The 16609-nt window shown below is 50.1% G+C and overlaps 1 protein-coding gene across 1 annotated transcript; it reads left to right on the top strand.

The window, feature by feature from the left end:
- Positions 1-425: 425 nt before the first annotated feature.
- SH2D1B (SH2 domain containing 1B) lies at positions 426-11421 on the top strand. Its single transcript, XM_019747333.2, has 4 exons — positions 426-634; positions 6903-6966; positions 8769-8934; positions 10014-11421. Exons 1-4 carry the CDS (start codon positions 501-503, stop codon positions 10049-10051), a joined length of 402 nt encoding a protein of 133 aa, XP_019602892.1. The 5' UTR covers positions 426-500; the 3' UTR covers positions 10052-11421.
- Positions 11422-16609: the final 5188 nt, after the last annotated feature.

Here is a 16609-nt window from a genome sequence, read left to right as displayed (position 1 = left end):
GTGAGTCTGCACGTATCTGGGCCCTCGCACCCTCTGAACACTTTCTGAGCACCCGTTCTAAGCTGAGCACAGACCAGCAGCTCCAGCAGAAAATGGCATCCTTTAGAGCATGAGCAGTGCTGTGTCCCCGGAAGGGCCACCAGGAGCCAGAGCAGGTGACACCGCGTGACTCTGGGTGCTGCCGCAGGCTCTGGGGAGCGTGACTGCCCCATGGCAGTCCCAGGGGGGCTTCAGGTTCTCTCGCGTCTCAAGTACACTGTTGCCCACAGTCATAAGTCACACTTGGGCCTGCGTGCAGCCAAAATGGCTTGGTCACATACCACCTCCACCCTTCGCACTTCCTGCTCTAGTGAGATGCGTGGAGTCCACAGACCAGCCTCAAGTCACGCCCACTGGCTGGAGCAGGAAGGGGTATCTCCATTTGGCTAGCTGCCTCTGCATCTCTCCTCAGAGCCGCCCCTGACTTCGGCCTGAGTCCCAGGGACACAGGACGCGTCCCTATGGATCTGCCTTACTACCACGGCCCTCTGTCCAAGACTGACTGCGAGAGTTTGCTGCTCAGCAAAGGGGTGGACGGCAATTTCCTGCTACGGGACAGCGAGTCGGTTCCCGGGGTTCTGTGCCTCTGCGTCTCGTAAGTAGCCTCGCCTGCCACACATTTCAAACCTTACATGAGTGTAGTAATGATAACCAAACAGAAAGGAAGCCATATTTCACTCTGAGGTTGCAGCCCCGCGAGCAGAGGGAGGCGAGGGGGACCCAGGGCGGCAGGGAGGGTCGCAACTGTTCCCGTCCTCAGTATGCCCTGCTCTCCCTGGTGCCACGGCCACACGGGCAGACTGTGTGGGGCCGCAGAAGTGGGGTGCTAGGGAACCTGCAGGAAGCCTGGGAGGTGAGGGGACACCCCGAAGGTAGCCTTGCAACCAAGGTCCTCTCTTGCAGAGTCTGTTTATTTGGTTAAGAAAAAGGCCAGGGGTCCTTTGTGAAAAGTCTACCTGAGAGACCGTTTTTACACGGATTCTGCGGGCTCCACTTGCAATCCTTAAAATGCTAATAACAGTTCAATTCTGTTAGATTGGTAAAGGGCTGCGCTTACGCCGTTCCTTCTCACCGTCTTGTCTGCCGAAGCAGCACAGTCTGGCACCGTGTACAGATGGAGAATCAGAGACGTGGGTTCCTCACTTGGCTTGTTTGTGTTCAGATTCACCCGGCGGTTCCAGAGTCTGGCTGGCTTCAGGGTGAAGTTCCAGGCCAGAGTCAGCCCAGGGCCCTGTGAAGGCACCTGATCACCCCGAGAAATAGCACCCCAGAGGTGTCAGCGGGGTCTCATACCTTCCAGTACTCTCCGCATTGGGGGGGGGGCACTGAACTTCTTCTGCTCGTTATAGGAATGAAAACCCAGTGCATGCATGGGTGCTCCGGTGTTTCTCAGGACGAGGGAGTTAGGACAGAAGTGACAGAACAGGTGGGGGTCGGGGGCACCCCCTCTTTATACACTGCGACACAGGCATGAGAAACGCAGCCCTCAGGTGCTAGCAGTTTCCATTTTCAAGCTACAGGTAATACTGACAGCGATTTCGTCAAATTTTCTTACTCAAAAGAGGGTAATTCTTCTTTTGAGATTTGTGCAATCACATCCCTTCCCCTCTTTTAGCTTTGGTTGTCTGTCTTCTGTTTTACCGATTTATTTCCAGTTTCTATGTATGAAGGTAAAACATTTTTTTGCCAAAAGGACAGATGCATAAACGACAACTACAGACCAATTTCAATTTCATTTAGTATTAATTTTCAATAACCTACTAATCAAATTGAAGCCAGTAACATGTAAAATGCATTATGCTCAAGTATGGTCCAATCTAAGCCATCAAGGATGGTTCCCTGCCAGGAAAATTGTTAGTTTAGAGTTTATTAATTAGAGTTTTAAAAAAATCAGTAGAAAACTAGGTAAAGTATAAGAGGAGGCAATTATCTGAAACACAAGTGTGGAGAAGACACGAGAAATTGCCAGGTCTTGCTGATAAGTAAAGAAGTACAAATGAACAGAATAACAGGACACCCTTTTCACGCTCAATGGGCAAGAATCAAAACTATGGAAACGCCCGAGGAAGTCAGAGTGGGGAGAGCGTCTCGGCGGTCACGTAGCCAAAGCATAAAATGCCTGGATCAAACCTTTGGCCCCAAATTTCACTAATAAAAACTTATCTCCTAGTTAGTGTCCACTGCAAAACAAAATCCACTAGGTATTCCATCAACAAAAAGGATTTATTCAGGGAAAAGAAAGGATTGCAGCCCGGTGCACGTCAGGTGAGGTTTCTGCTGGGGAGATGGAGAAGGCCTTTACAGAGGGGACACTCGGGGGACAGGACGCTCAGGGGAGGGGCCAGAACCACAAGCTCCCTGGTCAGCACAGTGTTCCTGCAGGGCTCTTATGATGACAGGGAGAGGGGTCCCCTCCCAGACACCCTCCCGATTCTCTCCAGGTTAGGATCACACAAGTATGTGCAAATCGACACTGACAAGACTGGGTAAATCCATACCCGGTATGAAAAGCCGCCACGATCTGTTGTTATGTAAAAAAAGGCAAGATGCGAAGTATGATTCCATTTGTTTGTTTTTTTTGTTTTGAAAAAAAGGATGCCTCTCTCCTTGAATATTCATATAAAATTTCTAGAAGGTATATAACTTACCATCGTGGGTACAGCTGGGACATCTAGGAGGAGTGAGTGGGGAAAAGGGTGTGGCGTTATTCTTTTCATGTGATGACTTCTTTCCACTGTTTGAATGTTTTATGTGCATGGGTTACTTTTGTAATTTCAAAAAATGTTTATAAAAATGCAGTGAATTCTACTGCCTATTCCAGCCCTGTGCTAGGGCCTGGGCAGAGTCTCAGGAGAGTCCGACACGTTCTAAACAAACAGAGCAAGGTCAAGTATAAATTCCAAAACAGACAGTTGTGTTCAAATTCAAGGACAGAGATGAGCAGAAAAGCCTCTAGAGGAGGTGTGATGAGCTGGGGCTTGACTGGGTAAGATTCGGTGACCTGGAAATGGGGTGGAAGGGACTCTGGGGTGGGGGGACGCAGGGACGGGTCTAGAAGGTGGGTACTTTAAGGCACCGGTGACTCGTGCAGGGTTCTGGGAAGGTAGTTTGGAAACCAACTTTTGGAAAAGTAGATTTGGGATATTATTTTGGGGGCTTAACAGGAGGATTCCGTAGACAACGGGGAACATGGATGGTTTCTGAGCAGGGATGTGTCAAGACTGGTGCTGAGTTCTAGGAACTGGAATCTGGAGCATGTACTGAAGGCAGGTGATGGCAGGCGCTGGTGAGGAACGGGCTGTGGTGACAGCTTTCTGCAGCCACGGGAAGGCTGCAGTGAGGAGAACCCCACCTGAGCCGACTTGGCACGTGGCCTCACTGAGGGGACGACGGCAATGCAAAGGATGAGAGGGAGAGACCCTGGGAGTTCCTTCCAGCTTTCAGATTCTTAGCTCTTTAGACTCGAGTTCAGAAAGGAAAAAATAATGCAAACCATTTGGTTGTTTCTAAAACTCCAATGTGGAGAAAGGTGTGAAAAAGAGCAGAAATGACCTGAGTTTTCCGTACTGAGAAATGAGTGTGTCTGGTCTGGGCACACACACGTCTGCAGACCCCGCTCCACGCGGGTGCACACAGAAGGAAACGTGTACGTAGTGTTCATTCTACACGACCGTCTGCAACCTGCTCCTTTCAGGGTTTTAGGCCCCCTTTCCACATGAAAGACAGCCGACAATTCATCCTGTCTCGATGCTCAGTGTTTTACTGACCAGGTATATCATAACTTACACATAATCATTCCCTCGGGTTATTTCCAACGGACCCAAGGGAACTTGAGACTATTAGCATTTTCACAAGCACGTCTCTGAAAGTTTGCCCGACTCTCTCCTTAGGATAAAAGCCTGGCTGTTTTAAAACTTTGCCCATGTTGACAAACTAGCACAATAAAAGGCTGTACGAGGCACAAGCCAGTTAAGGTCCGTGAGAAGGCCAGAATCAGAGGCCTTGGAACGCCCTTGACTGACTTGGGTTCCCCACTGTGGTGGCCCAGAAACAGGCAGACACAGGCCTGACATCCGGGGACACAATTCCATTTCCTTCAACTAACCTTCGAAGTTTGGTTAAAATCACGCTGCAACTTGAACATAAACAAGTTTCCCTCCAACCTCGGTCACTGCGTGAGAGCAGCGCTAATGTTCAGGCCGTTCCTGACCAGAGCTCACAGACCCTGGGACGGCACCGCCGACCCCGCCGTTCACCTCTGTTCACCAGGCTACACACGTCTGTTGCAAAGAGAAACTCAGAAGATCTGTATTCTAGCCTTTTCAAGTCTCAACTGAAAACGTAACGCTGAAGAGGTGAAAACGGTCCTTACTGCCCTGTGCATGTCCCACGGCTTAAATGGGAGATCTCCACAGAACAACCAAAAACGGAGGCATTTCAATGCAGCAAGCAGTAGAAACCTTAGAAATGACCAAATGACTAGTGGACTGCATTTCTTGTTGTCGCACCCACAACTGTCCTCCACGGTGGCCACTCCCACACTGGGCGTCAGGCCAGGACCGAACAGCAGCTACAGGAAGCATTTGCTCTAAGGCCAGAGACCAACCACGGAAACTGCAAGGGCCATGTATGCAAAATGCACTTAAACTCAGTTTGTGTATTGGGGCAATAATCATTCATCCACATACGTTTTATGTCATGATGATGGTCACAGCTTTACAGAGCTATAACTGACCTAAGGCAAAAAGTGTACTGTGGGGTGGATTTTGACATTTGTCTGCATCCGTGAAGCCATCCGCACGGCCAAGACACTGGACGTGCACAGCCCCCCGAGCTTCCCGAGCCCCTTCCCACCCCAGCTGCCACCATCAGCTTCTGGGCACTACACACTGACGCAGCGTCATGTAAACCCAGCGTGCGACACAACTCGGAACTCCAAGGACAGTCCTCTCTGAGTGCTTTCACCCAGAGTCACTGCCTTGGGATCCTGCCGAGTGAGCAGAGTCCCATTCCAGAGACACGTCACGATTCCTTTCCTCATCCGCAGCCATCACAGCCAAAGCTGCGACCGACGTCTCTGACCGGGTCTTGGGGACGCGTTTTCATTTCCCCTGGCCACATAACTAGGGCTCAGTCACATGTTCCGTGCAGGCTGATACTTTTAAAGAACAATCCATCTGTTTTCCAAAGCAACCGCCATTCCCACCAGCACGACACGGGTTCTGACGGCTCCACCTCCTCACAGACGCTGCCACGGCCCGTTCTTTTCATTTTAGCCACATTAACAAGTGTGCGGTGGACTCACGCTATGGTTTTAATTCACGTCTTGTGAATGACTAACAATACTGCGCATTTTCTCAGGTGGTGATTTCCCATCCATATATGTTCTTTGATGAAGTGTCCATTCAAAGTGCCCATTTAAGATTTTTATTTTCTTTTATTTATTTTCTTACTGAGTCTTGGTGATTCATTACATATTTTGGATGCAGGTTCTTTATGACAGATGGTTCGCAAATACTGTGTCCTATTTTGTGACTTGTCTTTTCATCCTCTTAACAGTGTATGTCAAAGAACAGAGGTTCTCAGTTTTAATGAAGCCCAATTCATCAATTTTTCTCTTTTATGGATCATGATTTTAGGGTTGTATCTAATAAGTCCTAGTCTAATTCAATCCACAGAGATTTTCTCCTAGCATTTTATAGTTTTAGGTTGCACATTTCATTTCATGTAGCCCATTTTGATTTAATTTTGGTACCTGGGGTAAAAATAAAGTCACTTACTTAAGAATCTAACATAAGCCATGTGGTAGTTGGGTTTCAAAAAGCCATGTGACCAACCAAATGCAAGGTGTGAACCTTGTTCGGTCCCTGATTTGAACAATACTTCTGTGAAAAGGCATTCCTGAGACCTCTTTCCAGACTGTGGGATCCCTTCATTTGCCACATGAGGAGGAAGACTCGCGGGAACCTTTTTGTGGCTTGCCATGTGATTTGGGGACACCCCTGGCTCATTCTGGCCGCAGGAGACCCCACAGACAGGCCTGAGGTTTGAAGCCAATGCAAAACCTCTGGTCAGTGACAAGGCCCCCTGTCCGTACGGCTGTGACCAGCTGTCTGACGGCCCCATCCTGTCAGGTCACCGGCCAGTTGATTCTTTGGCACAGGGACTAGTATGGGGTCCGTCGGATCCCTGGAACCTCATGGAGTCAATGTCTTTGATTGTCATTTTTTACATGTTAATATTTCTGTGGGATCTGAATCCATTTAAGAGCCAATAAGCATTTAATGTGTGTCTTTTTCTCTTTGAAAGCTATTATGAAATTAATACTGTATCTTATGACTGATGACATCTTGGAACTAGAGGCACATGGTACTGCACGCTATTTCTTGCTTTGGAAGTTGCTAGGTTGGGTCTGTTATCTAAACTCTGGTTGAATTACTTAGCCGATGGTCCCTGTTCCAATGAAGGACCAGGGCACAATACATCACTTTCTTGGACAAAATTCCATCCTTCTCTGTTAGCTACACTAGCACCTGTCATGAGGACAACGCCCCATCATTTTCTAAACGATACTCTGCACCTGCTCAGAGCTGAGTGAAGACCAGACAGGCGGACGGAGACTAAGGAGGCTGAATCCTCTCTCCTGCTCCCTTTTGCTGCGGCCCAGATTCCCACCATCACACAAGGTCCCCATTTCCAAACCTTGGTCCCTTTCCAATTCCCACAGATGAGAAGGTCTGAAAATGATCAGTTTCCTTTTGGGATCCAAGGCTGACAAAGGCTTTGCACACAAAACGTAATGGCAGATGTTACCTGGGTTTGCACATGAGAACGGTACGACTCACGCAGTCCTCTTTCCACAGGTTTAAACGTTTCGTCTACACATACCGCATCTTCAAAGAGAAACACGGGTGTTACAGCATACAGGTAAGAACATCCCAGAACTCCTCAACAACAACAACTAAAGGTTGGGGAGATCCCAGGTCATCTCTCGACCTGAGACCTGGCCATGTGGAGGCATTCTAAAAAGGGGGGCCCCAGGCAGAGCAGAGTCACATCAATAGCTAACCTTGCCTTTCTCGGAGAGAAATGGGAGGGCACCAGATCTGGTCCCATCTTTGAGTCATCCAGGCTGTTTCTCAAAGTGCAGAAGGACGGATGCTGGGATTCCCCAGCGGTCAGCTGCACCAGCCTGGACTCCAGGTACGGTCACTGCTGACTAGAAGACTAAACGATGACCGGGACGGGGGAGTAAGGGAAAGTGGGCAGGTCTGAAGGTTCCGAAAGTCGGGTGGACTCCCCAGCGGTGTGAGAATATAGAGAGAAGAGCAGTCAACAAGCTGTCGCATGGATGGCTTCACATTTTCGGGTTTACTGAGACCTACACAGATGAACTTTTTGCGTCTTCTGAATTTATTTCTCTGGCTTAGGAAGTAGAGTATAATCAACATAACTGGATCTTTATTTACCAACAGAAATAATCTTGAAACAGTGTTTCTGAAACATTGCATACAAGGTTAGGCAAACTTTACTGCAGGGTTTCTCAGAACCTTCCGTACGCTAGTCAGTGTTCACTGAGTGTGTCTGAAAGAGACTACGATATACAGTGACACACACACACAGTTTTCCTTTTGCTACAAAAGGACATATTGGGACAACTGACACACTTGAATAAGGTCTGTGGATTAGCAAATAGTCATAGTGCATCAACATTAATTCCCTCATTTGAACTGCAGTGTGGATAAGTCACTCCCTCCTTTTTAGGAAACACTGAAGTACATAGGTTAAAGCGATGTCATGTCTGCAGCTTACTCGAAAATTTTTGAAGAATATATATGTCTATATGTACACACATATGTATATATATTGACAAAGAATAAAAAGCAAACATAATAAAATGTTAACATTTGGGGTGTGGGTGAAGGATATAGATGGACATTTTAAAAATATTTTTGCAACTTTTCTTCAAGTTAGAAATTATTTCAGAATACAGTGTTGTCTGAAGAGTAACGCATTTTAAAACATTCATTGCTCTGTTGTGCACACGTTGGGAAATTCTGGACATTCCTTCCACCCTGTTTTGTCTCGTCTGCGTGCGGATCAGCGAGCTCAGACACAGGGACGCATCAGGGCTGCAGGGACGTGACTCTCGTGTGGGGCCTCCTGCACGACTTCAGTGTCACCCTGACCGCCACTGGGGGAGGGGTGACCCACCCTGCAGGTCTGCAACCTTCTTACCCCACCCCCACACACACCAAGGAAAGAGCAGAGGAAACCAGCTCCTTTCATCTGTGAATGACTTTTAGAAGGTTCTGTCAGAAATTGTCCTTGCTTTGCAGCTGGGGACCAGAAAACAGCTGTTGGTTGCGTACCACAGTGCTATGCCGATTTCAATTTCAACTGGGCCTTCCCTGTCTTGCCGCCGGTCCCGGAGGCTCTGAACTCACCCAGTAGGTTGAGTGCCTGTGTGCAGCTCCCGTCCGCAGGCCACTCTGTCGGTCCCCAAGCACCGAGCCTGGCTACGAGGCACAGTGTGACACCAGCTGTCACTGCACCTCGAGCACAGAGCCAGGTGACAGGCGCCTCACACACTGGCACCAGCGGGGGCCTGAGCTGCCGCCTTGTGTTAAGTTTGTCTGCTCAGGGGCCGTCCTGAAACCACTGCTCTGGGGACTGTCACGTCACTCACAACTGCCAGTGACCAGCCATGTTTTGTTTGTGTTTTGCAGACTGCGGAAGGCACTCAAAAACTGGTGTTTCCAAACCTAAAGGAACTGATCTCCACATTTGAGAAGCCAAACCAAGGGCTGGTGGTTCCCCTTTTGAAGGCAGTCGAGAGAAGCAGGCCCTGCCTGAGGTGGCGAAGGTCAACGATCGAGCTGGACGGCACTTACGGTAAAAGCTGTCACTCTGTGGGTCAAAAGGAACCTTCATTCCACCGCCAGCAGCGCACACTGCAGACAGCACACAAATGTCCTTTTCTGCTGAGGTGGCCCCGAGGTGGCTGACACCCACAGCCCCTGTGCTGTGGTTCTGGGCAGCTGACCTCCTTGTCACCTTTCCTTGGGGACACGTGGACAAAGAGGCAGAACTTCCCAGTGGCACTGTCCCTGGGGCTCTTCCCGCTCATTTTGCTAAGTATTTGCTAAGGGTCACTTTGTCTAGTGCCCAGGACACCCCCTAAAGCTGCTGGGCCAATGAGGGGTCAGGCGCCTCCAGGCCACAGGCCACCGGAAAGTCACTCTCAGAAAAGCATGCGACAAGCGCCAGCCACAGTGTAGTCTGAACTCAGACTCCTGAGATGGTCCTGGGTGAGCCTGCTCTCTCTTGGTTGGACGTATGGTTTACCCCCACGAGAGATTACAATTATCTGTGAGTAGGGGACCGTGTCGAGCTGGTGTGCTCATGGAGGAGAAGGGCGTGGGTCCCCCCGCGCCACAGAGTCCCTTCCTGTGGGCTCAGCTGCAAGTGTGGTCGCCCGGCCATCTTCCACCAGACTTGGAAGGAAAAAGCCTAAAAGGGGGCAGAGCCACAAACCCAGAAGTCCCCGTGCCACCGCTGCCGCTAAAGGCAGACGGGCCGCTGAGGGTGGGGTGGCAGCACTGCCTCACAGTGATGAGATGATCACAGCTCCCAGAGAAGGACGCTTACAGGTCTGAGAACGGGGCGGGAGTGCCACCACTCCGACGTCCTGCTTGCCCCCCCACCAGCCCTGCCGTGTCCTCTGCCCTTTGTCTCCTCAGAACAAACTTCAGGTGTCCTTCCCTGGGCAGGCCCGGGCGCTCTGCTGGAGCCGGGAGCACTGACGCCCGACTCACCAGGACACCCCGGTTTTGCCAGGAGGGCTCCATGTGGTACCCCTGCCCTTGACGACGGATGTCACCTGGCTGTGGCATCCGAACCGCCTCTCCCTGAGCGGGTGGGCAGGCTGCGTCCTGGGTGCTGAGCTCATGACTGCTCTCTGCTTCCCCCAGAGAACTACAGCAGTGACTACGTGCAGGTCTTGCCTTGAAGATAAGGAGACAGAAGAAGCCATTAGAGACGACGGGGTGAGCCTCTTCTCCCGCACACGCAGGTCTGTCTGGAAGGCTGAGCCCTCAGGAGGCTGTCCTGGTCTGGAGACTGGGTGTTCTGTGCACCCACGTCAGCTCCAAACGCTTCTCTGCAGGGCAGCCTGAACCCCCTCCCTGACTCGCTAGAGACACGACCAGGCGTCTCGGTGACACCCTCCTTGCACCAGGAACAGGCAGCCAGAGGGACAGCTCCCTGGAGGGGCCTTCTCCCCGCAGCCTGGTGACCCAGCTTTCTGCTTTCCAATCTGGGTCTTCCCGCCAAATGTCCCTGGACACTCTCTCCCCGACTTTTCCTATTTCATTTGCGCCCCACCCACTCAGCAGTGTGGCTGTGGCTCTGAACAGTGACGCCTGCAGGCACTTTTAAGGAGCCTGGGTGGCTCCTGTTCCCAGGTAGGCGTTACGTCCCCCAGAGCATGGCCTGTGTCCCTATGTCCCCCTCTGGGCGCAGCAGCTCCTAGACTGGATGGGCTGGAAGTACATCCTCACGACTTGCAGGCTTGGTTCTAAGTGCCTTTGAGCTTTCCTGCTGGCTCCGAGTTTTAAGACCTGATTAGTGTGGGACGCACCAAATTCTATGCCCATTTCTTACACACTTCACCCGCTGGCCTGACCTTTCAAAGCTGTAAGGAGAGGACCCCAGAGTTCCAAACAATGTGAACAGACACTGTGGCTAGAACCCAAAGTGTGAGCCACTCTGAGTTCTTGGGGCACAGCGAGCGTAGCTGCCACCAACTAGAGCCACATCCAGGGAGCAGAGAGAGCCAGACCCTTCTGCTTGGTTCTGTGAAGGGCACCGGAAGCCAGTCTTTGATTCTCTCTCCGTGCTACAGAGAAGCACATACCCAGAGCCCACAGCAAAGCTTGGCACAGAAAACATATTCAGCGGCTGTTTCTGGACTCAATGGCGGACTGAATCAATATAAAATGTGGCCACTGCTGGTGGCAGACACTTGCCTGAGCGTTACACTCCAAACCCCGGCAGCACGAACGAGACTCCTCGTAAGAGCAAGAGCTTTCAGTGCGGCGCTCATGGAAGCCACCTCCATCTCCCTGCGCACCGCACCTGGCACGGGCACCGCAATGCTGCCCGGTCTCCACTGGGGCCCCAGCACGTCCCAAGCCAGCAGGCCACTTACAAGCTGATGTGTATGTCACACTGTGTGTCCCTGACATGTGTCAGGGACTGGACGCATCAGGTGAAGGACGGCTGAGAGGTCTGGACGAGGGATAAACGACAGCCATTTCAAGTGTCTGAGTGTCTTCTGTCCCTTCTCCTCCGGCATCAGACGGACGTGACACTGATGAAACTGCCGGTGTTACATCAGCCTTGCACTGCTTCACTCTCTCTCGTTGTATTACTTTTTATAAACCATTGGATTTGGTGAATTAACATTGCATTTAAGATTTCTGCTTAAAACTCATAAACTAAATGGAACTGTAACTGACTCACGATATTAGTATAAAATGAATGACGCTTTCTCCTTCGTCTGTTTTCTGTCACAACTTTGTAAGGTAAGATGATTTGTTCCTTTAAAATTTGTTAGTATTTTTGTGAAACTAAGTTCGAGGCTGTGGTGAGGGGAGGAGGTCTTGTAACTGTTTAGATCCTTCTCATTAACTTATTCAATTAGTTTGCCAATTTTGGCATTCTTTGTTTTTCCAGGAATTTATCCATTTTGCCTGTTCTCTCAATAATTGGCACTTAGTTCACAATATTCTTCTCTTATTTTAACTGCAGTCACCCCTTTGCCCCATAGCTCATTTGCATCTCACTTTTTTATTAACCGATTCAATCCATCGTAATAGTCCTTTCAAAGCCAGCTTTCGGATTTGTGGACCTTTGCTGTTATCGTTTTAGGTTGTTATTCTCTATTTCATAGATACGTATTTTCATGTTTTTGAGCTTACTTCCATGTTATGAGCTTACCTGGCTGGCTTTCAGTGTTTACTGTTTTCTAATAAACGTGCTTAAAGCCACGACTTCAGCCCCTACCGTAGACTACGTTCGGTGTGTCCCAAACACTGAGTGAACGGTGTTTACTGCTGTTCGGGTCCAAGTACTTTTAATGCCTGTAAAAGTGTCCTTGTCTATCCAAGGCCTAGTTAGCAATTTGTACTTGTTTTCAAACACGTATTTCGGTTTTCCTTCTAGCACAGCTCCCACACTATGTAGCATTAGGGTCAGACAGCACAGTTTAACTTGATTCCTGGGGCTTCCTTGCAGACCTGGAACCTGCGAATATCTGTGACTATTTCATTTGTTTGGAAAGAATCGTTTCTTCTGTTTGTTTTAAGCTCATTCCGTTCACCACCCCTCAATGCAGTCATGATAACAGATCACATAAAACAAAGAGTGTTAAAGGTTTTCTTGTTTTTCATCCATTTGATCTATCAGAGTCAGAGAGCTACGTCCCTTGTTTTAACGCAATTTGTAGTAGAGTTTAGCTTTCCAATAACGATAGTTGGTGCAACAGTTTGTCCTCAGTCCTGCCATTCTTGTTTTCGCTATTTTGAGGTTATATTTTAGATGTATGTCTTTTTATAAATATTTTACTATCTTGATCTGTTTCTTTAATTTTATGAAATGTTTTTCTTTGTCTCTTAAGATTTTCTTTCCCTTTAATTATATTTTACATCACATTAAAATTGCTAGCTTGGCTTTCTTTTTATTTACACTTTCGCAGTATATAATTTCCCAGGCCTTTGTTTCCTCCCCTCCCCATATCTTTTATGTTGTCCTCTGTAAATAAAATATTGCTGGATGTACTTTTTTTTCAAATTTAAGGTTCTGTTTTTGTTTAGTGAGTTCACTAAACAATTTTACTTTGTTTCACTATTTTAATTTGTTCATCGACATTTCTTTCTGCCGTTGTTAAGGGCTGAGTATTTGTGGATCCCTACGTCATATGCTGGAGCTCTTGTCTCTGCGGGATGGGGTTTGGCTTTTGGGAGGTGATGGGTCTCAGAGGAAGCCATGAGGGTGGGGTCCCGGGGGCGGAGGGGGGGTCCAGGGTCCTTGGGTCCAGAAGATGAACCAGAGAGTTCTCTCCTGTGCGAGCAGGAAGACAGGCCTGTGAGGACACACCCCAGGAAGTGGCTGCAGCAGACGCCGAATCTCCTGGCACCCTGATCTCGGGACCCCATCCACCCAAAGTGTGAGAAGCAAACGTCTGCTGTTAAAGCCACGCAGCCTGTGGCATTTCATCACAGCAGCCGAGCTAACGAAACGTCATTCCCGTCTTTCCATTCACTATATACATTTTGTTTCCTTTCTTTCCCCTTTGCTCTGCTTTCCGTTTGATAGATCAAATTTACTTCTGCCGATCTGAAAGCTCTGTTTTTAAAAAACATTTTTGGTGGTTACTCATAGTTTACTGAGAGCTGTATTTTTGCTATTTTCTATGATATTTGTTACAAGTAAGCTTGTTCATTTCCCTTCTGTCACTGTCATCAATCCCACTTCCTTTTCTGGTCCATCAAATTTGAATTATTGTCCCCTCCTTTGGGCCCTTTGTCATTTAAATAACAAACTTTACAGAGTCAATTACTCACCTTTCCTTCTTCTATTTTTCCAAACACGGATTTTCAAAGATGGTCTTTGAACAGTAAACCTTTTACAGTCTTGCCTGCCTCATATTATATGTGTTTTACACTCATTTAAATGATGACTGAACTGAATACAAAGGTCTTTTCTCTCAACAACAGAACATCAAGCCGGTATCTGTGTCCCGACCCTGATTCTCATTCACAGCTGACCTTTGCTTCCTTGACACTTTGACAGTCTGTCTGTGTGATCTTGTATTTCGCAGTAATGCGTGTAGGTGTGTTTCCTTCTGTGTGCCGTCTCATTCTTACGATGTTAATCTTTCTGTACTGGGGAATTCTCATTCTTTTTTCAAAGATTTCCTCCCCTCTCCTTTCTCCTACTGGAATTCCTAGTTAAGAAGTGTCATCTCTTTTATTTCTTCTGCCACATACTATTTCTGGAATGATCTTAGGAAAACCACAGCCTCTCTAAAAGGGAGACAGTGTTGACCTCACAGACACTCCTTACTTTTATGGTGAAAAGCGGCCTTTCGCAGAAATTAGCCACCAGAAATGACAATGCCTGAACCAGCCACACGGGGTCAGACGACCACCAAGAAAGCAGGCGCTGAGCTTCTGTTCTAGCAGAGCTCGGCTGTGCCAGGCTCAGGGTGGCCACGGGCCAGGGTGTGAGCCTGGCTCCCTGGAATCTGCACTCCCCTGGGGGCATTGCAGCCACTCATAGGACGGGTCCAACCCAGACCCCCAAGAACGAAATTCCTCAAGAGGCACCGTCAGCTGTGTCCCTGGCCAGTCGAGTGACTTTGAGCAAGTTACTGAGGCTCCCTACGCCTCTGGCCAGGCCCCTCTAGAAAGTGGGGATTCTTCCTGCAAAGGCTCGTCGTGGGCACATGACCCTGGAAAATGCCGTCTTCGCTGTTTCCTCTTGTGTGGAGTTTGGGGACTGGGGTCGGAGCACGGAGGCAGGGGGCTGGGCTGTGGACGACACAGGGCACTGAGAGCCCAGCCCAGTCCCAGACACACACCTACTGACGGCTGAGTGGTGAGAAGGGCCACTAGGGCAGAGGCCTGACCACGACCACTGCCTCACCCTTCAGCGTCGGGACACATGGGGACCCTTCCCAGGTGGCCCACACGGCCTCTCCAGCTGACCCGACTCCTGGAAATATCACACCTTCCAGGTCTGCTGCAAAGATTTCTGACAATCCCTGACACAGAGGACCCGGGATTTAACTGAGCAAGGACGGTTGGCAGGAACAGAATTTGCTAGATGCCAGAGCCTGCGGGAAGGCAGTACAAGTTGGTCCATCAAGACTTGTGCTGAGGGCGATTGGGCTCGTCCATTGTGGGCACAGGGTGAAGAGTCAGCTCGTCCACTGGTGGGAGCGGCCAGCCCTTCAGGCCGATGGAGTCCACTCCCCTCCGTCTCAGAGGCCAGGCTGCTCCTTCCTGCACAGGGCAGCCTGCAGCAGCCCGAGCCCTCCCACGGTGGCCACAGGGACCGGTGGCGAGTGGCCGCAAAGCAGGTGAACATTCGGCTCAAACACCAGCCCACACTGACTGGAGTCACGTACTGAACACGTGTGGGACGGGACTGAGGGCAGACAGGGGGGCTGCATGGGGCAGTAGGTACGAAGCGGACGGCCCCGGTTAAATAGTAACAGAACAAACAGAACAATCAGAACAAAAAGAAGTTGCAGTCTGTTGGGAGGGCGCTTTTAGTTTGGGGGACTTTTTCTTCCTTTTGTCCGTTCCAGGAGGAGACATGGCAGTTTCTTGCTCTGTGACCGACAGATTCCTCGGGCGCCTCCCAGAGAGAAAGTAGCCGCTGTCTTCGTATTTCCTCTGCTGGCCTCCCGGCTTCGGGCCAATAACCTAGTGGTCCGTTTGGGAGGCGGACTTCCCCAGGGTCTCGAGTTGGACGGTGCCTCATGGCAGCAGCTGGGGATAAGCTGGACACAAAAGGGTTTGTCTCGGGAGGTCGGGTCCTGGATACGGAGAGTGGAGGAATTTTCTCATTAGCTGGGAGTCTGTGGGGGGCCCGGCTCTCACCGTGCGCCCCCGTGCCAGGGGCAGCATGGAGGAGGGGCCTGGAGGGCGAAGCGCTCGGAGACGCTTTCAGCGGACAGCGCCGTGTGCCGAGTGGACTTCGCGGGGCAGATGAACGACGACGTCCCGTGCCCTTCTGTCCAGTGGGAGGTGGGCGCTCAGCCACGACAACCACATTTCTTCACGTGGATTAATTTCTTGTTCCCATTCACAGGGGAGCCACAGTGCGAGCTCCAGACAGGGCACCCCAAACTCATAGGGGGTGCTGCTGAGTGATGCCAGGGGACCCTGAGGGCCAAAATCTCAGAAAGACGCCATCGTGCATTACCACCAGCACCACCGGCTGGACTGGGGAGTGCTGCAGGTGGAAAGGGGGTGAAGAGGACAGAGAGCTGAGGCATAGAAAGTTCTAGAACACTCCCAGAACCCACTGCCATCAAAGGGATTCTAAAGTCTGAGAGCGGAGTAAATTGACCAAGAAGGATTCTCTGAGTTTGGGACAGTGTCTGGGGTGCCGCTGTGGGCTAGCCCATCGTTAGTTCTGAACACCAACCGGGGATCCCGGCACATGCAGACTCTGGGAACCAAGTGGGTCTCCAGTGGCCTCTGCCGTTCTGTAGCAGCTGCTGTAGGCAGGTCAAGCTCAGAGGACAGGGACTCACTCAGCTGGCATTGCTTTGTGCTTCCATTGTGTTTTCACATCCCGTGTCACAGCCTGTCAGCGGAACAGGAGGGCGTCCTCACCCACGATCACACATGAGACAGAACAGGCACCCTTTGCCACCAGCATCCCCAATGCACCCTGGACAGCACGAGCCCATGGTGCCAGCTGGGGTGCAGTGTGTGAACAAATACGTCTTTGCACCCCAGCTTCCACACCGATGGCTCAGCTTAGGAGC

This window comes from Rhinolophus sinicus, linkage group LG17 (assembly GCF_036562045.2).
Source record: "Rhinolophus sinicus isolate RSC01 linkage group LG17, ASM3656204v1, whole genome shotgun sequence".
Taxonomy (NCBI): domain Eukaryota; kingdom Metazoa; phylum Chordata; class Mammalia; order Chiroptera; family Rhinolophidae; genus Rhinolophus; species Rhinolophus sinicus.
Note: the sequence above shows the minus strand (reverse complement) of the source record. Positions and strands in the feature narration are given on the sequence as shown.

Coding starts and splice junctions, on each gene's coding strand:
- SH2D1B (XM_019747333.2), top strand. CDS start 501: ATGGATCTGCCTTACTACCACGGCCCTCTGTCCAAGACTGACTGCGAG. Junction 635..6,902: donor GTTCTGTGCCTCTGCGTCTC/GTAAGTAGCCTC, acceptor CTCTTTCCACAG/GTTTAAACGTTTCGTCTACA. Junction 6,967..8,768: donor ACGGGTGTTACAGCATACAG/GTAAGAACATCC, acceptor TGTGTTTTGCAG/ACTGCGGAAGGCACTCAAAA.